Below are 22162 nucleotides of genomic sequence, written 5' to 3'. Positions count from 1 at the left end.
GAACACTGTCGTTTTTTCAACTTACTTGATGAAAATACTTTATTACATATTTAAATAAAAAATCACCGAAAATATGAAAAATTTAAACTTGTAAGACAAAGTCCTGCCTCTTGATTTATTACACAAGAAGAACATTCCGTATACGAAACAAAAAAAACAAAACACTAAATATGTAAGGAGATATAGAAGCAAAAATGTTTTTTTTAAAAGTTAATATTTCATCAAGTATGTGAAACAACTCGCTAAATTACTATAAATCCAAAAAATGCAAAACTGTTTCTATGTTGCTATGGTAACGCATATGAAATGAAAGTTTTGGATTTTAGTTTTAGAAATTTTCTTGATAATAAATAAAACGAAACAGACATAATAAGTAGAGAATACGCCTATGAAGATGTATAAAATAATTTTTTTTTTTATTTCTTTAAAGAGGTTTCGGTCGTCCTTACATGAAAGAGTTATCTCCCTTGTTTTCCTTGTTTTTGCACGATCATTCTGTCTTAGAATACAAAATAAAAAATCGTTTCTAGAAGTTGGATCACTGTGTATTGTGACGACATACAGTTTATAGGGTTCAGCAATATAAAATAAAATATATTGCAAAATAGTTTTCTATACCCCCGTTCTAAATGATCAAATATCTTTTCAGCGTAAGTCTTAGATAGGTGTAATAATCAATTATTTTTGGTTCATTACCGACGTCTGGTCATTATATCTTAGTGGATTTTGAAAAATATAGTTAATTACCAATTGAATGGTGTTGTTTTTAATGCATATTTAGTGGGGGCCATTTTTGGTCCTTATCCTATCCCGTCCTTTGAGTGCTTTCCGGTGTTTCGGTGCTATCCGGTGCTTTCCGGTCTTTCTATTCACCGCCTTTTTTTTAGGAAGTGGCTAGGGGTCCGGTAACCAGGTCCCAGAAAAGTCACAAATTAGCTATATAGCTAAATCTAGCTATATATTGCAACAAGTTGCTATAAAACCAATAACAATAATGCAAAATCTGTCGAAATCAAATGCAAAATGGTCATAATCATGCACGTCTAGTTCTGGCTATTATTTCACAAAGGCAGTGGCTACAATTACGGTACCGTAATCCTAGCCTCAGGTTCTAGGATTACGGAAGTTCCGTATTCCTAGACAACCCTATGAGGATAGGCTAGGATTACGGAAGTATTTTAAGAGGCATAAAGTATATTATGTTAGGACACGCATAAATGATGTTGTAAACTTACTTATTTCACTTAATTTTTCATGCCTGCCTTATTATTTGATGTTTTCTAGCCGCCGATTTGGGTTAGTATAATCTTAATGGCGGCGCGCGGAAATATATTAGAAATATGAGTGTCAAAGTTAGATTTAAAAAAAAACAAACAAAAAAACTATACTTTGAATTATATGATTTATAACCAAATTGTATGTTTTTGTGTTGACTTGATGAAAAAAAATGCAGGTATATACGAAACATAGATAATTCTAAAATATTTCCGCGCACCGCCATTAAGATTATACTAACCCAAACGGCCGATTGATAGCACGAAATATTAGTGAAATTAAGTGAAATGAGTAAGTTTACAATGTCATTTATAATGCATGTCCCAACATAAATTTGATGCCTCTTAAATACTTCCATAATCCTAGCCTATTCTCATAGGGTTTTCTAGGAATACGGAACTTCCGTAATCCTAGAACTGGAGGCTAGGATTACGGTACCGTAATCGTAGCCACTGCCTTTCACAAATTGGACATAAATTAAAATATAACTTACATGTATCAAAAGGGGGTTCAATTCCTCATTAATCTATGTTAAACTTATCAAATAATATCCAGGGTTCGAATTTAGCCAGATATTCTACTTGCATTTTTTCTCAAGTGGTATTTTTTTTAACTTGCTAAATGAAAAAACAACTTGCATTTTCCGCGACTTGTCACTTTATTACAACATTAACACAAACATCCACGTGACGAGTCAAGCCAATCGTATCTGTGCTATGTAAATAGTAACTTATTATAGATTACCAAAAAACCCACCGGATGCGGTAAACGTCATCAAAATTAGCGCAGGTACTTGTCAGCAGTTGAAAAGACATGCGCACGGGACGTATCGAGTGTAAAACTTCCGTTTACGACGAAAGATGAAAGAGTGCTCCGAAATTCGTTCTGCAAATGACAATGCGCTGCAATGACCGCGAGTTGTTAAAGAAAGAACAGTGTAAGATCAAGATGACTGTTAGAAATGCACATTATTCGGCCAAAAATTTTCACTCGCAAAAAAATGCCGGTGTCTGAAATCTCACCTCGCAGTTTGAAATTTGCACTCGCATTTCGCGAGTATGCGAGCTTAAATTCGAACCCTGATATCCAAAATTACGAATTTTCTGGTGATTTAAACCTTTGTATCATTGTATGTACTGTACACGATCAACGTTTACTTTGTGTTTACACGCCATATAAAACCTTACATGACTGTGTACTGTGATATAACTTCCATTTATTTTGGTCCTTCAAAGTTCTGACGTTAAGATTGCCCGTCACAAATATAAAACAAAGTCGAATTATTTTGACTAGTAAAAGTTATGAAAACAGGAAACGTAACTCCAACTGTTAATGGTAAAAAGTTAGTTAAAATTCTAACTGTTTATAATCATTAAAAATTTAGTAAACAAACCTTAAAACCATCCTGTGTTGATTGTTTGTTCCACTTTTTATAGTGTTTATAAACATTTACAGTGTAAAAGTTTTAGAGTTCATAATTATCTAGTTGTCTGATTTACATTTTATTGCAATTTGGGGAAGTAACTATATAGTCATATTTTTTTCAAACCAATAAATCATAATAAAGTCATAAAATCGATGGGTCAGTGCAACACGGTCGTAACTCATTTTTTGAAAACTTTACAGGAGAAGCAAAAAACATTTTTGTATTCAAATGATGTAATGAAAAACAATACAACCTATATTATTTTTATCAAATAACAATAATAACTACAATACTATGGGAAAAAATGTCAAAAAAATGTTCACTGAGGAGTTATTTGAAAGTTTTCCAGTTACGACCATGTTGCGCTGAAATGTGTGGAAATTTTGTCAAAAAATTAGTGCAACAAGGTCGTAACTAAATGATATCAAATAATTTATTGGAGATAATTCATAACAGAGATGTTTATTCAAAAGTCTATTAATTCAATATTTTTAAGCATATCCATTTATCTTTTTCTGTACTTTCATTGACTTGTTTTACTCGCAAAAATGTCAAAAAAAAAATCATACAATATGTAGAAATAAAAATGTACTACTACAAAAACACATTTTAAATTATTAAAAGTATTTTACAGTAAAAAGACAATAAGAGCTTGACTTGGTCCAAGATATTTGCATATTTTACTGAATGTAGGCTCTGAGAGTTTTAATATTCAAAGTAATTTCAGTATTTTACAGTAAATGGACATAATATAAGAGCTTGACTGATCAAAGGTACTTGAATATTTTACTGAATATAGGCACTGGGAGCCTTTATGGTCAAACTTATTTCATTATTTTACAGTAAATGGACAATAGAAGCTTGACTGGTCCAAAATATTTACATATTTTACTGAATATAGGTTCTGAGAGCTTTTATGGTCAAAGTTATTTCAGTATTTTACAGTAAACGGACAAAAAGTGCTTGACTGGTCCAAGGTACTTGAATATTTTACAGTATGTAGACACTGAGTGTCTTTAAAGTACAAGATATTTGCATATTTTACAGAATATAGGCATTATGAGCCTTTAAGGTCTAAGGTATTTGAATATGTCTGTGTTTAGTTATTAGATTTTCAACAAGAAATATGCACCGGTTCTGCAGCATGAATAACACATGCCCCAGGAGCAAAATAATATTCTGCAAATAAACATGTGCATGCTTCTTGATACAAGTATAAATGTCTTTTTATTACATAAAAATCTACACTTAAACAATTATCAATGGTATAAATTTGTTCTTTAGCTTGAGTAAAACTGAAAATGTTACAATTAAAGAACATGATAAACACAACAACACAGTCACATGAAACTAACATCAAAAATGATGCCATACACCTGATGTAAAATTTGAAAGTCAGTATGGTCTGTTCCTGGAAAGTTTTGTAATATATGTATGAAGTGGCAGCCTCTGATGCATATTTTTTGTCTAAATTTTCAGGTATTAAGAGGGTCCCCTCTTCCTATTAGGTTGGTCAGGGGGGTCTCCCTCTGGAATATAGGTATAAAATAGAAGCCTCTAGTGCCTTTTTGGGTCACAACTTTGAGGTACATGATGGGATACCTCCCACCTGTTAAGGGGGTCAGGTGGTTCTCTCCCTGGATTTTCTTTTTTAATATAGGTATGAAATGTTGGCCTCAGGTGCAATTGGGTTTAAATGTAAAGGTATAGAAGGGGTTCAGAGGGTTTCCCCCTAGAAATATTTTAAACATAGTTATGAAATACTGGCTTCTTGTGCATTTTTCGGTCTGAATTTTGAGGTACAAGAGGTTAGCCCTCCCTACTGTTAGTAAGACTAAAGTGAGGAGAGAGGGGAAGGGTTCTCCCCTGGAAATTTCTGTAATTTAGGTATGAAATGGTTGCCATTTGTGCATTTCTGGGCCTAAATTTCGAAGTACAGGAGGGGATAACGCCTTCCTGTTTGGTATAATACCTCCTTCCTATTTGGGGAGGGGTAATGTGTCTTCTCTGGAAGTTTTTGAAAATTAGGTATGAAACTAGAGCTGCTTTTGAGAAAAGCACATGTCTCCCACAGCTGCCAAGTCGTCAGAATAGTAGTATGAGATAGGACGAGAAATGTTCAAGCGTAAACCCTTCTCCCTATATATTCTTAATTCCCAATCAGACTTCCAGTTCTTTGATTATCAAAAACAACCCAATCAGACTTTCAGAGCTTTGATACAACCTAATCAGACTTCCAGAACTTTGATTATCAAATACAATGCAATCAGACTTTCAGTGCTTCAGTTGTTTATCAAAAACCAATGTTTCAAGGGCCATACTTCCAAAGTGCCTGGGTTGATTTGGCTAGTTATCAAACTTGGATGAGGACTTATTGGCAAACACATTTTTTCAAGTTTGGGGAAAATTGGATGAGAACTGTTCGACTTAAAGAGTGTGGACAAGATCTGTGATAGACAGATGGATGGACAGACAGGAGTTAATCAATATGTCTCCCACCACACAGTGGTGTGGGAGACATAATAATGGCCTCTAGTGCATTTGCCTCGGTCTATATGTTTAGGTATAGAGGGGATACTTCCCTCCTGTTATGGGCTCGGGAGCATCTCCCCTCCTGGAAATTTTGAAATGCAGGCATGAAATGGTGGCCTCTGGTGCAGTTTTGGGTCTATATATTGAGAAAATATTATTTTGTTTGCATGCAACTTCGATGAGTTTAAGTCAGTGTGGGGTGGGGGATATAGGGGGTGCATGGGCTCTCTTGGCCATGGCCCTTGATCAGCCAGGCCTTTATGTTGGTGTTTTGCAACATAAAAATCAAGTAAATCATTCACTAAATTTAAATGTAAAATTATTAATGCTGATCATTTATGTTTTAGTGGTTTAACAACTTATACAAATATTCGATATACCTAACAAAATCTTCTGTATATCCAAATAAAACTTATCGGAATACGAGCTTTACAAGCAGAAGTCATGCTTCACTTATAGCACAGAAAAATTTCCACCTTTAATAATACCATTTTGTATTTTGCACAATTCATGGAAATATGCATACAAAAGGAAAAATGTTCATTGTTATCCTTTCACAGTTTTACATGAAACTTGCATAAAGGAAAGTTTATTTAAAAATTACAAGTATTAAAAGCATAGCTGTCAAGGCTCCACAAAGGCCACGAGTGTGATCGGGGTTCAAAGGGAAGGTTTTCCCTCATGGGGGTTTAGAGGGCGATAATCCCTAAAAGCCGGAAACGCCCTCACACGGAAAATATAGATTTTTAACACAAAATATATCTAGTTTTGAATAGTCTCCCTCCGTGTTTACTTTTTGTGACATTTATTCATGCGGTAGAAATAACACGTTGCACTGGTGAATGTAAAAGCTTTATTATACGGTATGGAAACACCGTGTCAATGTCTCCTCGCATGTTTGATTCAGTATTATTATAAATTTTCTACGAAAAAAAAAAACAATTGATTTCTTTATTTCTTTAAAATGCGTGTGACCTTGAATAGAAGGCATGTGAGAGTGATCTAGGGCCGAAATGCGTGTGTCTTGACAGGTTTGAAAAAGGTGCATTTTTTCCTCTTAAAATTAAGTCAAGACATTATGAATAGGGCTTCTGATGCTAAAAACTACTGAATTTGGAAGAGGTTTTGCTTAGAAATAGTTAACAGAGTATTTTTTTAACAGAGCAAGACTTTTTAATGTTTTGGTAAAATCCTGAACATGTTGGTCAATAAATTCTAAACATCACTTTGCATTGATAAAATATGAAATGTGGTAATAATATTAATTTTGTAGTATAAATACCATTTCTAAGTTGTTTAAAAACTAAAATCATCCTTATTTATCATTTAACTATTGTAATATGTTACTCTTTGTGAGTTACAACCATGTTGCACAGAAATTTCAAAGTGAAATAGCATACTAACTCTGTGCAACAAAGACGTATGTTGAGTTACGACCATGTTGCACTGACTGAAAGTGTCTTCCTGAGATACAACCTTTTGACAATTTTACTTTTTTCACTTTAATTTTAAGAATGTGATTTAGATATTTTAACAAGTGATGTATTTCTGTTAAATAAGGCAAATTATGTAAAAAAGTGTATTTGGTAAAAAAAATCAAGTTACGACCATGTTGCACTGACCCATCGAAATGATGTTAATTGGGCCTGGAAGTAAAAAAGACATGTTACACAAAACCATTCAGAGCTCCAGATAAGCTGCGTATTTGCGCAATTAAAATTGCAGAAAACCCAGTTGAATTCATACAGTGTGCGTACTGAAACGCAAGTTAAATTCCTAATACCCAATTCGTAAAAAATCGCTTGCATATCGCATTTTCCTTATTACTAGAATGGGTACAAGACTTTAACGCTAGATTTAACTGACTGGTTATACGTTACCGCATAACAGGTTGCAGTTTATCGGAAAATCACAGGACCATTCAATCGGCTGATCGGTGTTATTTGGACGCTTTGTAAACAATTTTTACGCCGATAAAATGTAAAGGAGGTGGCAGAAGAAACATTGTTGCAGCACAAAGCCACAAACAAACAAATTAGTAGGGTATTTTGCTGTTCAACAATGACAGTTATCTGTTTGTGACGATTTAGTGTCACCAATACTGGATGACATCTTTTGGGAGAATGCATATTGCGGTGACCACATCATTTGGGATACTGTGGATGAACTGATCTCCGACTGCATTAAAAGTGAAAAAGGAAACAACAGTATGGAACATTCATTACAGTTTTAAATACATTTTTGTATTAAACATTGAAGGGCGCCATTAAAGTACTTAGGTACTTAGTCAATCCTGTCTAATGATATATACCATGTATACTGTAAACAAAAATACTCATTATTTTTTGTTAGTGAGAGATTGGTAAAATACCCAATTGCAGGGACTGCGTTATAGGCGAAGTTGAGCGAAAACTTCGCTTTAAAATATTTCACTTCGCCCTTCCCACCCAAAAAAGCAAAGTTCAAGTCGCCCTAAAATTGGATGAAAAGACATAATCGGCAATAAAGTGCGCCGATATTATACCTCTTGGTTATGTAAAGTCTGTAAACACAATACACAATACACAGGATGTCACCGGGAGGCACGCGCGGCGAAACGTGTCCATGGCAACAAAAGATGATCACTCGATTTCAGATTGACGCCGCATGATAAGCTGCTAATTGTTTGCATTTAATGTGATTGCAGTAAACGTTAATTAAAGAATGAAAGAGTAATAATTAAAGCTGACCGACATCGGAGATCAGAGAGCCTGAAAACTTCGTAAAACGGCGATAATTAACTTCCGAATTACAAACCTAATTAGGTGTCAGTCGGCGCGTGGAGTGACTGACATCTGTCAGTAGATAATTAACATACGATGCTCCGCCTACTGCCATACTTAGTTTGTGGCGGCGAACAATTGAAATTCACCGAGATTTTGATTCACATTGCAGAACTTCGAACTCGAGATGCATTTCGCGGATCGAGCCGACGCACGGGACACTTTTTTGTGCGGGTCAACTACGAATTTTTCTTGATTTTCGCTGGTCAAAACACGGAACCTCGGGTCAACCGAACGCCCTCGGTACTTGTCTTATCCAGTTATTCTTGTTTTCAGATAAAAATCGTTTCGAAATTTTTATTGCCATCACAGTGTAAACTAGCCGTTACTCCCGACGTTTATTTTACAATTGGGATCTGCTTACTATTCATTTTAATCTGCATTTCTCTTTCATTAAAAACATATATAAGTTAACTATATGGCCCTTGATAAACTATTAAATTTGTTGTTTGATAAAAATAGCAGACAACTCTTTTAGTTAATTCTGAAATGTGTTAAAGGGAGGTGATACATTTAACCAATTTTTAGATTTTTTATGTCAAAATATGTAGTTTTAAAAAATATTGCCCCTGATTTTTAAGTATTTTATCTACTGATCAATACAAATAACATTTCATTGTAAGTTTGAGAGTTTTTTAAACTCTGTAGTTTGTCAAATTGAAGGCACATAAAAAATTCAGAATGCTCACATACCTGAGAAAGCTGCTGTAGGAAGGAAGAAATTTAATCCAAGAAATATTAAGTACTGATTATATGAGGAAAGATTTGTTGTGTCAAGTTGTTAAACATTTTGCAGTAAAACAGTACAAATATGTACTGTATTGTTGAAACATTACACCATTTTTATTTAAGTCATAGCAAGATAATACTACAAATGGAACTGAATAAACATTATTATTGTTATTTAATGCATGTAAGCAATGTCCTGTCTCACGTTTGCCGAACTTCTCCCAAAATTTCAAAACTTCTCCCTGTTTCCCCAGGAGGGAGAAGTCACTTTTCCCTAAATTTCCAGGCTAATGTAGTCCCTGCAATTGGTTTTAGCAAATACCCAATTACTTCTGAAAAGGCTGGGTAATGATATTATTTTTACCCAATTCAAATTTCCAATGCCCAATTCAGACAAAAAGTGATGGGTAAATACCCAATTGCACCAAAAGCTTATCTGGAGCTCTGCCATTTCTTCTGGCCCATTGATTTGATACAAAGTTAAATGCTCATATATTTATACAAAGTTAAATGCTCATATATTTATACAAAGTTAAATGCTCATATATTTATATTTCAGTGAACAGTGAGTCCAACACAAGACGTATAGCATGTGTGGAGCAGTGTTTTGGCTCATCAGGCCAGGTAAATTCAATAATGTGTTAGATGCATTATGAATGAAATGGATTGTCATGTACATTATTGATAATACCCAAAGTACTGTAAGCCAAGGCCTAAAAATTGTTTGTTTAGGGTAACCCAGCAAAAAAAGCCCTGCCTTAGAGATTTTTTTCAGTTATGTAGCAGAACTTTTGTAACTTAGCAAATATAGAGTTTTAAAGGCCCTGGCTAAAAATGATCTTTCTTTTTAACTGAAGTTTGGTCATATTATGAAGTTGAACAATGGAATATGAGTTTTTGTTTCTAAACTTAAAAATGCCAAATCAAGAAAAAAAGATGTCTGCATCGGGAATCAATCCCAGGCCTTGGCGGCAATATTTTTAGAAACTTTTCTGCTGTTTTTACCAATACCACCACGGAGAATTATATGTTTAACACATTAAATATAGATAGTAACCTCAAGTAAAGCATTAGAAACACTTTTCTATTATCACTGTAAGAATTAGTAAAAACAAGTAGTTGTCATGTGTTTCTATAACATATATATTGCCAGTAATCAAGTTTCAAAGCATTTTTAAGAAATATAGCATTAATTTCCTGATACTTCAGCTTTATTTTTGTTTTTTTTAATGTGTGTTTTTTTTTTCGTTTTATGATCTGGAGGCAAGTGTCTTTAAATGGGATTTAATGCAAATAGACTTTTTAAGTTGTCAATACAATCTCTTACGTTTTCTATCTGTTAAGTAAAACACAAACAACTTTATTTTCTGACCTATGTAACAGTTCAGTTAAAACAGCCTTCCTTTTCATTTTGATGTGTAACCCTTAACAGATATTTTTTTTCTTTTAGGCCAAGTCTGCAAATAATTTACAAAGAAAGAAAAGCTGTGAAAACTACTCATAGAAAATATTCTGAATTTAAGTACTGAATGAAAGCACTGAATTGTATTTCTGTCTTATATTATGTACGAAAAGTCTACACGAAATGTAACATGTGTGTGTTAAAGACTTAAAATGATAACTTTGATATAATTTCTAATTAACCACCTCTAAATGTGTGTATTTTTCAGCCACTAGCTGTGCCAGGCCGAGTGTTGGTGGGAGAAGGGGTACTTACAAAGATGTGTAGAAAGAAGCCCAAACCTAGACAGTTTTTCCTTTTTAATGATGTACTTGTATACGGCAATATTGTGATAAATAAGAAAAAGGTGAGTCTGTTTATTCACTTTAGTTGCCAGTTAACCCTTATCATGCTGGACACGATTGGTCCAGCCTTTGCGACCAGTGTAGATCATGATCAGGGTAAGGGTTAAAGGTATACTAGACACAAATTCCATACAATCATACAGCATTTGCTTGAACTGGACTGTACTGACAAAATTTGTTCAAGTTATCAGTAGTCTGAGCCGTGGAACAATATACCGTACATTATACAGGGATTTTGTCAGGACCTGACGATGAGTTTGAGTGAAGAGCGATGCTCAAATGATCAAAGTTCGAATGATTTATACACAAATTATGTGTAGATATAAAATCAACATGTTTATGTATATCAACAGTGCTACAATTTTGTATGCACAAGGTTTAAAATTGTACACAAAACATGTATAAGTAAAAACTTAATAAATTTGTACTACCACTAAAAAAACGAAGTCTTTTTTTAACAATTGACTTTCACTAAATGACATTTTTAGACACAAATGAAAATATACTTTAAGGGAGGATGGGCATTGGATTCTTTAAATGATAAATAGACATTTATAAGACTCATGCCTCAGGAGTAATAGTTATGTCTCCCCACCCCCACCCCCGCGCTGGGGGAGACATATTGTTTTTGCCCTGTCCGTACGTCACACTTCATTTCCGATCAATAACGGGAGAACCATTTGACCTAGAACCATCAAATTTCATACGTCGGTAAGGCTGCTAGAGTAGACGACCCCTAATGTTTTTGGGGTCACTCCATCAAAGGTCAAGATCACGGGCCTGAACATTGAAAACCATTTCCGATCAATAACTTCAGAACCACTTGACCCAGAATGTTGAAACTTCATAGGATGATTGGTCATGCAGAGTAGATGACCCCTATTGATTTTTGGTTCACTCTGTCAAAGGTCAAGGTCACAGGTGCCTGAACATTGAAAACCATTTCCGATCAATAACTTGAGAACCACTTGACCCAGAATGTTTAAACTTCATAGGATGATTGGTCATGCAAAGTAGATGGCCCCTATTGATTTTGGGGTCAGTCTGTTAAAGGTCAAAGTCACAGGGGCTTGAACATGGAAAATCGTTTCCGGTCAGTAACTTGAGAACCACTTGACCCAGAATGTTGAAACTTTATAGGATGATTGGTCATGCAGAGTAGATGACCACTATTGATTTTGGGGTCACTGTTAAAGGTCAAGGCCACAGGGGCCTGAACATGGAAAACCGTTTCTGGTCAGTAACTTGAGAACCACTTGACCCAGAATGTTGAAACTTCATAGGATGATTGGTCATGCAGAGTAGATGACCTCTATTGATTTTTGGGTCACTCTATTAAAGGTCAAGGTCACAGGGGCCTGGTCATGTAAAATCATTTCCGGACACTAACTTGAGAACCACTTGACCCAGAATGTTGAAACTTCATAGGATAATTGGACATACAGAGTAGATGATCTCTATTGATTTTGGGGTTAGTCTATTAAAGGTCAAGGTTACAGCGGACAGAAAATGGAAATCCATTTCTGGTCAATAACTTAAGAACCATTTGACCTAGAACCTTCCAACTTTATAGAGTGATAGGACTTACAGAGTAGATGCATTGCCCCTCTTGTTTTTGGGGTCACACTATCAAAGGTCAAGGTCACAGGGGGCTGAACATGGAAAACTCTTTCCAACCAATAACTTGAGAACCACTTGACCCAGAATGTTGAAACTTAATAGGATGATTTGACATGCAGAGTAGGACCTCTATTGATTTTGGTGTCACTTGGTCAAAGGTCAAGGTCACAGGAGCCTGAACAATAACTTGAGAACCACTAGGCTTAGAATGTTGAAACTTAGTGGGATGATTGGACATGCCAAGTAGATGATCCCTAGTGCAGCCAACCATCAATGTTTCTTTGACTTTCGCTCCTGTCCCCTTTTGACTTCTTGCCTGTACGACTATGCATTGGGGGAGACATGTGCTTTTTTACAAAAGCATCTTCTAGTTTTATTAAATGTTTAGTGGTAGATGACACCAGTCATGATATTGGACGGTCTAGTATTCATTGATTTAAAACTTTATTTTATATGGTCTTTTTATGTTTCACCGCTATTTTCTTTCTAGTTGTTGGTCATTAAGACATTCTAATTTTAGATTGGTCTGTACTTGTTTTACAATTAAAAAGCTTACAGAAAAACTGTTGCAAATTACATGTGATTTTATTAGGTTTTATAGTGGATATTTGACTGCCTTGTATAATGGAAATGAATATAAATATGTTTTAAAAAGGGATAATTGATTACTTTGTAAAAGTTAAGTCAACTGTGTGGTTAAAAATGTAATGTTATATATTTCCAGTACAATAAGCAGCACATTATGCCACTAGAGGATGTAAAAATTGAGAGCGTAGAGGATGTAGGAAGTAAGTGTTCTTAACTGTCTTGTTTAAAACCTGTAATATATACATGTATGGTATTGTAAAACTGTTTCATTTGATGGGCACAAAATTGTTGTGATTTTGACCAAAATTACTGTTTATGGCGATATAGATTTGTGGATTTCAGTTTGGAAAGTAAAATAAATAGAAATTTTACCTATTTGCTAGGATTAAATTTCATGGATTGATGGCCACCCAATCCGCAGAAAAAGTCTCCCACAAAAATTAACGATTTTACAGTATTGCTTCAAAAGACATAGACCAATTGTATGTTTATATAAAATGTTGCATGGATGTTAGTAGAATCAGAACATCTGTGCTTGTTATGGGTCCTACTGTATAATGCTGTAAAGTCATTTTATCTTATTATTCTGGTTTGGGTTAATACTTTGAGGGAATATATGGTAGTGGAATATAAAAAAAAGGTAAGGATAGATTTCCTAGAAGCACAGAGCACCCCAAACACAGCCATGCATTCTATTCTATTTTATTTATAGATTATTATGCCCTCCTTCGAAGAAGGAGGGGTATATTGTTTTGCAGATGTCGGTCGGTCGGTCGGTCTGTATGTAGACCAATCCATTTCTGGATGATAACTCAAGAACCCTTGGGCCTAGGATCATGAAAGTTTATAGGAAGGTTGGTCATCACCAGCAGATGACCCCTATTGATTTTGAGATCTGTATGTCAAAGGTCAAAGTCACAGTGACCCTGAACAGTTAAACGGTTTCCGGATGATAACTTGAGAACGCTTGGGTCTAGGATCATGAAAGTTAATATGGAGGTTGGCCATGACCAGCAGATGACCCCTATTGATTTTGAGGTCAGTATGTCAAAGTTCAAGGTCACAGTGACCCAGAACAGTTTAACGGTTTCCGGATGATACCTCAAGATTGCTTGGGCCTAGGATCGTGAATGTTGATAGGGAGGTTGATCATGACCAGCAGATGACCCCTATAGATTTTGAGGTCAGTAGGTCAAAGGTCAAGGTCACAGTGACCAAGAACCGTAAAACAGTTTCAGGGTGATAACTCAAGAATGCTTGGGCCTTGGATCAGGAAAATTGATTGGAAGATTGATCATGAACAGCAGATGACCCCTATTGATTTTGAGGTCATTAGGTCAAAGTTCAAGGTCAGATTGGCCAGGAACAGTTAAATGGTTTCTGGACGATAACTTGAGAATGCTTGGGCCAAGGGTCATGAAAGATGATGAAGTTCATCATGACCAGCAGATGACCCATATTGATTTTAAGGTCAGTAGGTCAAAGGTCAAGGTTACAGTGACCCAGAACATTTAAACCGTTTCCAGATAATAACTTGAGAACGCTTGGGCATAGGATCATGAAACTTGAAAGGGAGGTTGGTCATGACCTGTAGATGACCCCTATAGATTTTGAAATCTGTTGGCTAAAGGTCAAGGTCACATTGACCCGGAACAGTTAACCCTTTCCGGAAGATACCTTGAGAATGCTTGGGCCTAGGATCACTAAATTTAATAGGGAAGTTGATTATGACCCCTGTTGATTTTGAGGTCAATAGGTCAAAGGTCAATGTCACATTGAACCAGAACAGTAGAACTTCTGTTTACAGTGAGCAAATAATTTCTGTTCCGTGTGCAGTTTCTGAATGTGTCAAGGGGCATTTCATGTTCGACGAGCTCTTGTTTAAATTTTATTTATGTAAAAAAAAAATGGGTACTTTAACCAGTTCAAGTGTTTTCTTATGGTTTGTTTTTTATGCCCCCAAAGGGAGGCATATTAGTTTTCAACTGTCCGTCCGTTCGTTCGTTTGTCACAACGTTAACTTTTTGCATGAAGGCACTTTACTCGCGAACAACTGCACCCAGGACCTTCAAACTAAACATGCTGATAGTACTTATTGAGTACACGACCCCTACTGACTTTGGGGTCACCAGGTCAAAAGACAATGCGGGGGCATTTATCACCATTAGTGACAGCTCTTGTTTTTAGCTCACCTGAGCAATGCTCAGGTGAGTTTTTCTGATCGCTCAATGTCCGGCGTCCGTCGTCTGTCGTCTGGCGTCTGTCGTCTGTCGTCCGTCGTCTGTTAACATTTAGCTTGTGTATGCGATAGAGGCTGTATTTTTCAATTAATCTTCATGAATATTAGTCAGAATGATAACCTTGATGAAATCTAGGCCGAGTTCGAAAATGGGTCATCTGGGGTCAAAAACTAGGTCACTAGGTCAAATCAAAGAAAAACCTTGTGAATGCAATAGAGACTGTATTTTTCATTTCTTCTTCATGAATATTGGTCAGAATGATAACTTTGATGAAATCTAGGCCGAGTTCGAAAATGGGTCATCTCGGTCAAAAACTAGGTCACTAGGTCAAATCAAAGAAAAACCTTGTGTATGCGATAGAGGTGGTATTTTTCAATTAATCTTCATGAATATTGGTCAGAATGATAACCTTGATGAAATCTAAGCCGAGTTCGAAAATGGGTCATCTGGGGTCAAAAACTAGGTCACTAGGTCAAATCAAAGAAAAACCTTGTGTATGCAATAGAGGCTGTATTTTTCAATTCTTCTTCATGAATATTGGTCAGAATGATAACTTTGATGAAATCTAGGCCGAGTTCGAAAATGGGTCATCTCGGGTCAAAAACTAGGTCACTAGGTCAAATCAAAGAGAAACCTTGTGTATGCGATAGAGGCTGTATTTTTCAATTGATCTTCATGAATTTTGGTCAGAATGATTGCCTTGATGAAATCTAGGCCGAGTTCGAAAATGGGTCATCTCGGGTCAAAAACTAGGTCACTAGGTCAAATCAAAGAAAAACCTTGTGTATGCGATAGAGGCAGTATTTTTCAATTGATCTTCATGAATTTTGGTCAGAATGATAACCTTGATGAAATCTAGGCCGAGTTCGAAAATGGGTCATCTGGGGTCAAAAACTAGGTCACTAGGTCATATCACGTAAAAACCTTGTGTATGCGATAGAGGCTGTATTTTTCAATTGATCTTCATGAATTTTGGTCAGAATGATTGCCTTGATGAAATTTAGACCAAGTTCGAAAATGGGTCATCTGGGGTCAAAAACTAGGTCACTAGGTCAAATCAAAGAAAAACCTTGTGTATGCAATAGAGGCTGTATTTTTCAACTGATCTTCATGAAATTTAGCCAGAATGATTACCTTGATAAAATCTAGGCTGATTTCGAAAATGGGTCATCTGGGGTCAAAAACTAGGTCAAATCGAAGAAAAACATTGTGTATGCAATAGAGGATGTATTTTTCAATTGATCTTCATGAAATTTGGTCAGAGTGATTGCCTTGATGAAAACTAGGTCGGTTTTGAATATGGGTTATCTGAGGTCAAAAACTAGGTCACTAGGTCAAATTAAAGAAAAATCTTGTGTATACGATAGAGACTGTTTTTTTTCAGTTGATATTTATGAAATTTGGTCAGGTTGATTGCCTTAATGAAATCTAGGTCGAATTTGAATATGGATCATCTGAGGTCAAAAACTAGGTCACTTGGTCAAATCAAAGAAAAAACTTCTGTATGTGATAGAGGCTGTATTTTTCATTGATCTTCATGAATTTTGGTCAGAATGATTGCCTTGATAAAATCTAGGTCGAGTTTGAACATGGGTCATCTAGGGTCAAAAACTAGGTCATATCTAAGAAAATGCTTGTTTTATCGCAAGAGACCAATTTTTTGGTCCAATCTTAATGAAAATTGGTCAGAATATTTGTTTCCATGAAATCACTAGGTCAAACATGTTTTACACTGTTATGGAGTGTTTCTTAGGTGAGCGACCTAGGGCCATCTTGGCCCTCTTGTTTATGGATTGGCACAACTGTAGTTCATAGAACTTTATCCCAGTTTGATTTTAATGATTATTTCACAGTATGTTTATAACTAAAAATTCATCTAGAAAGTAAAGTAAAGTAGAAGTGTTGTTTAAAGTATGTGATTAAATTTTGGGCAGGAAAATAAAAGGCGAGAACTGTTAGGGGAAATATTTAGTCACAAGAGAGTATTACCGGAAATTTATTGGAAACATTTTAAACTTAAATACAGTGTGAACAGCAAAATGTCTACAGTTTTCATTTAACTTACTTACAACAAGTCTGATCAAGTCATAAAAAGTTAACAAAATTTTATATCAAAAACTCATTATGATAATACCATTAATTTCATTCTTTTATATCCATGTTAAATAAAGGACTTTGATACTTGTAGGACTTGGTCACAGTTTGCAACATTTTAACAAAGAGAAAATTATCCTGCGATTTGTAATTGCGAGCCTTGAAGTCTTTAAATTTTGTTAAAACAGATGAAAAAGATAGCCAGATGATATTCAGAAGTACATGGTTAGAGAAGAGATACTTCTAATACTGCAAATTAAAATTTACATTAGTCATAAAGGTAGATAATAGAAACAACAGATTTAACAAAATTTTCTACTATGTATGTTCATCAATACTCAAATCTTTGACAAATATTAGAGAAAACAATTATCGGAAATTGGATTTAATATGAAATTAATATACCGAGTATTTCATGTTACAAACAGAAAATTTGACAGCCACATTTTAAGCAAGGCTTTATGAACCTTTAACATTTAGCTTGCTGGCGGCATATGATTCTGCCTTTGTGCCCAGTGCAGACCAAGATCAGCCTGCACATCTTATCATGATCTGCACTGTTCGCTATTCAGTCAGTAAATTTTCAGTGAACACCCCTTTGACTAATAAATGGTACTGCCCAAATTGAATAATAGACCAGTCTGTTTTAGAAATTTAGCAGGGTAAAGGTTAAACAAAGTTTTGTAACTTTTATCTGATTTCTGTTGTTTTTTTCTTATTTCAGATACTTATGGTAACATTTAAGTTTGTGTGTGTTGTTTTATCTTTTAGTGTCTTTACATTAGGTATGTTTTGAAGGGGATGTAGATACTATAGTGTGAATTTTTTCTTCCCCTTTCCTTTGGTATAACATGTGAAAAGTTTTTGTCATTTCCGTGGTTTAATACAAAAAAATTTATTGCCTTTTCTGTGTTTAACCATCTTTATCTTTTTAATAAAATTATAAATAATGCTTTTTGAGTCCTGATTTAAAAAAATTAGAAGAAGAATAATTGGCCTCTTGCAACATTTCATTGTTATTGAAAAATAGCAAGATTATGGGAAGCTATGTACCAAATTTGTATTTTTGTATCAAATCATTTCATTTGGAAAGTTTTAAACAAGGCTTGAAACACAGCTGATTTCATCTGTTTTTTTTTTTATTTCGGGTAATTATGGCCATATGAAATTATTGTGTGTTGTTTGGTCTGTAGCAGCTATTAAAGCACATTAATATGTCTTGATGGAGATCAGAACTTCCTGCTAAAGTCTGAAAATTAATTGCTTTATCTATGATTAAATGTTTGATAGATGATTGCTTTTCTATGGTTAAAGACCCACCATAACCTAGTGACCTACGTTTTCCTCCCACATGAACTTTGTGAAAATCATTCTGGTAGTACTGGTATAATACAGCTATATTGCATGATGTCTGGTGGACAATTTATGCCCTCCCTGAATTAATGTGTTTTCACAACTTCATCTACAAACTTAGTCAGTCAATCTCTGTTCAGTATAGCTTTAAAAACATAGATAAACAAGTATCTTACCCTGTACAAACAAGGTCGATCTAAACTCAGCTTAATATATCAAATTGAAATACTGTGCATAATACTACATTTATTCAATAGAATGTTTAGACATTAAACACATTGTCATGGCCTAATTTATGTCACTGCCAATTTGTTAGTAGATATATGTATAATGGAAATACAAAAGAATACAATTATTCTGTGGCACATCTTTAAATGTGTGAAATTAATTCCACCCACCAAGAAAAAAAATTAATAACTGCTTTTTCTCTGGTTAAATTTAAATATGAAGATTAATTGCTTTTTGTATGTTTAACTGTGTGAACATTTATTGCCATTTCTATGATTAAACTGTTCTGGAAATGTTCTGATATCCTGTGATGTCTTAGGTAGTTTCTAAAAAAAATTACAAACATCTCTGTGTTAACCATTGGCCTTTATTTCAATTGCGATCTTTTCTGAGTATAGAAAAAAGAATATAATTCCACACAAATGAAATGTGATCGTATTTTATAAGTGAACACTAGATAATTGGAGTACTAATATCTTTTGGTTTGTTTTTTCTTCAGATTTAAGAAATGGTTGGAAGCTGATCAGTCCAAAGAAGTCATTTGTTGTTTATGCAGCGACTGGTGTCGAGAAACAACAGTGGATCTCACATATCAAGAAATGCGTGTCAGATTTACTCCATAAACGTAAGTTCTAAGAAATGCATGTCTTAAAGCTGGAAAGTTACAAGGTCACATTAATTTTTTTCAGTGAGACTTAAAACTTGGCAGCGTAAGTACCCAAATATTTCTTAATCCACTGAAACAAATCTAAAAAAAAACAGTATATCGTCTCTTATTTATGTAATATCTTTAACTTCTAATTCCATGTTTTGAAAATGATTAAATTTTGTCTCTCAGGAGGTTTAACTCAAGAAGCCAATACAGAACATGATTCGCCAGTTTGGGTACCAGACTCATCAGCCTCCAAATGTATGCACTGTAAACGTTCTCAGTTTTCAATGCTTAATAGAAGGGTAAGTACATATGATTTATTAATTTAAACTTTCAGTACAATAACCCTTACCCTGCTTAATTTCTATAATGATTTGTTTTTTGTTAGCTTGACTATTCGAAGAATAGTCTAGCTATTCTACTCACCCTGGCGTCGGCGTCGGTGTCACACCTTGGTTAAGTTTTTGCATGCAAGTACATACAACTATCATTTAAAGGCATATAGCTTTGAAACTTATTTATTCTTTTTCTAGGTCAATTACCAACCTCACTGGGTCAAGTTCCATAACACTGACATGTATTTTGAGCAAATTATGCCCTCTTTTGGACTTAGAAAATTCTGGTTAAAGTTTTACATGCAAGTTACTATCTCCAAAACTAATGCAGATATTGTATTCAAACTTCACACGCGTCTTTGGGGTTATAAAACTAATTGATAGCACCAAGTCCCATAACTCTGACCTTCATTTTGGCCAAATTATGCCCCCTTTTGGACTTAGAAAATTCTGGTTAAAGTTTTGCGTGCAAGTACATACAGCTATTACTTAAAGGCATATAGATTTGAAACTTATTTTTTCATTTTCTAGATCAATTACCAAGCTCACTGGGTCAAGTCCCATAACTGTAACATGTATTTTTGGCAAATTATGCCCCCCTTTGGACTTAAAAAATTCTGGTTAAAGTTTTACATGCAAGTTTACTACCTCCAAAACTAATGCAGATATGGAATTGAAACGTAACATGTTTCATGGGATTATAAAACTAGTTGATAGCATCAAGTCCCATAACTCTGATATGCATTTTGGTCAAATTATGTCCCCTTTCGAACTTAAAACTCTTTTGATATTTAACATTTTGGGTAATATTTTCCTGCTTCTGTGACAATATTTATGGTGACTTTCCAGCTTTGATGGTGGAGGAAGACCCCAGGTGCCCCTTTGTGCATTATTAGTCCCCTACTGGTTGAAAACCAGTTTCAGGGACTATAAGAATGTGCTTTTCCATCATTCTGCCATTCCATCCGTCTGTCCGCAATTTCTTGTCTGGTCCATAACACTGTCATCCATGAAGGGATTTTAATGTTACTTGGCACAAATGTTCCCCATGATGAGACGATGTGTCGTGCGCAAAACCCGGACCCCTAGCTCAAAGATCAAGGTCACAATTGGAGGTCAAAGGTCAACATGGCTTTTTTTCCTGTCCGGTCCATAACTCTGCCATCCATGAAGGGATTTTAATATTACTTGGCACAAATGTACCTCATAATAAGACGATGTGTCAAGCACAACTTTCAGACCCCTAGCTCAAAGGTCAAGGTCACACTTGGCAGTCAAATGTTAACATGGCATGAACAGGGTCTGTTTCGTGTCCGGTCCATAACTCTGTCGAATCCCCGGACCCCTAGCTCAAAGATCAAGGTCACAATTGGAGGTCAAATGTCAATAGGGTTTTTTCCTGTGCGGTCCAGAACTCTGTCATCCATCAAGGGATTACAATATTACTTGGCATAAATGTTTCCCATTATGAGACGACTTGTCATGCGCAACACCCAGAACCCTAGCTTAAAGGTCAAGGTCACACTTGAAGATCAAAGGTCAATGGGATTTTTTTCCTGTCTGGTTTATAACTTTGTCATGCAAAACAGGATTTAAATATCAGTTTGCACAAATATTCCCCAGGATGAAACAATGTGTCATGCGCAAAACCCAGGCCCTTAGCTGCAAGATCAGGGTCACACTTGGAAGTCAGGCCAAAAGGGCTTTGTTCCTGTCCAGTCTGTAACTCAACAATCCTTAAAGGGATTTTAATATTACTTGACACAAATGTTCACCAACATGAGACGGAGTGTCTTGCGCAAGAACCAGGTCCCTGGGTCTAAGGTCAAGGTCACACTTAGAGGCCAAAGGTCATATACAAGAATGACTTTGTCCAGAGCATTTCTTCTTCATGCATTGAGGGATTTTGATGTAACTTGGTATAAATGTTCACCACCATGAGACAGATTGTTTTGCGCAAGAACCAGGTCCTAGGTCAAAGGTCAAGGTCACACTTAGAGGTCAAAGGTCAAATTCAAGAATGACTTTGTCTGGAGCATTTCTTCTTCATGCATGGAGGGATTTTGATGTAACTTGGCACAAATGTTCACCACCATGAGGCACCCTTTTTTTTTTTAGAATTACGTCCCTTTGTTTTTACTATAAATAGATTATATTGTAATTTTTTTATTACTTGCCATAGGGAAAAATCGAGACCACTTTTCTGTGGTACAACATGCATGTTAAATCCAATTTTGGGTGTATTTTGACCTATCTCTACCTGGGTAAGAGTTTCTTGTGGACTTACATTATATAGATTTTTTTTTTTTTTTTGGATTAATTTCCCTTTGTTGTTACTATGAATAACTTACATGATAACTTTTTTATAATTGGCCAAAAAAATGCCATATGAAAACAACTGTAGGTTTTTATATATACAAATTTTAATCAAAGTGTTTTGTTATAACATATTGTATATATAG

The 22162-nt window shown here is 35.2% G+C and overlaps 1 protein-coding gene across 2 annotated transcripts in view; it reads left to right on the top strand.

The window, feature by feature from the left end:
• Positions 1-22162, top strand: part of LOC123536527 (pleckstrin homology domain-containing family F member 2-like) — a 40181-nt gene that overhangs the window by 7024 nt on the left and 10995 nt on the right. Inside the window, exons 1-6 of one of the 2 annotated variants that reach the window (XM_053528350.1) lie at positions 7312-7440; positions 9344-9408; positions 10455-10592; positions 12935-12998; positions 19213-19338; positions 19552-19667. In XM_053528350.1, the coding sequence (XP_053384325.1) occupies position 7440; positions 9344-9408; positions 10455-10592; positions 12935-12998; positions 19213-19338; positions 19552-19667 (510 nt within the window). In that variant the 5' untranslated portion in view covers positions 7312-7439. Of the gene's footprint in view, positions 1-7311; positions 7441-9343; positions 9409-10454; positions 10593-12934; positions 12999-19212; positions 19339-19551; positions 19668-22162 lie in introns of those variants that run through there. The other variant, XM_053528348.1, reaches the window with a different exon arrangement.

The sequence above is a fragment of the Mercenaria mercenaria genome, chromosome 17, assembly GCF_021730395.1.
Source record: "Mercenaria mercenaria strain notata chromosome 17, MADL_Memer_1, whole genome shotgun sequence".
In the NCBI taxonomy this organism is placed as follows: domain Eukaryota; kingdom Metazoa; phylum Mollusca; class Bivalvia; order Venerida; family Veneridae; genus Mercenaria; species Mercenaria mercenaria.
This window is presented reverse-complemented; position numbering and strand designations above follow the sequence as displayed.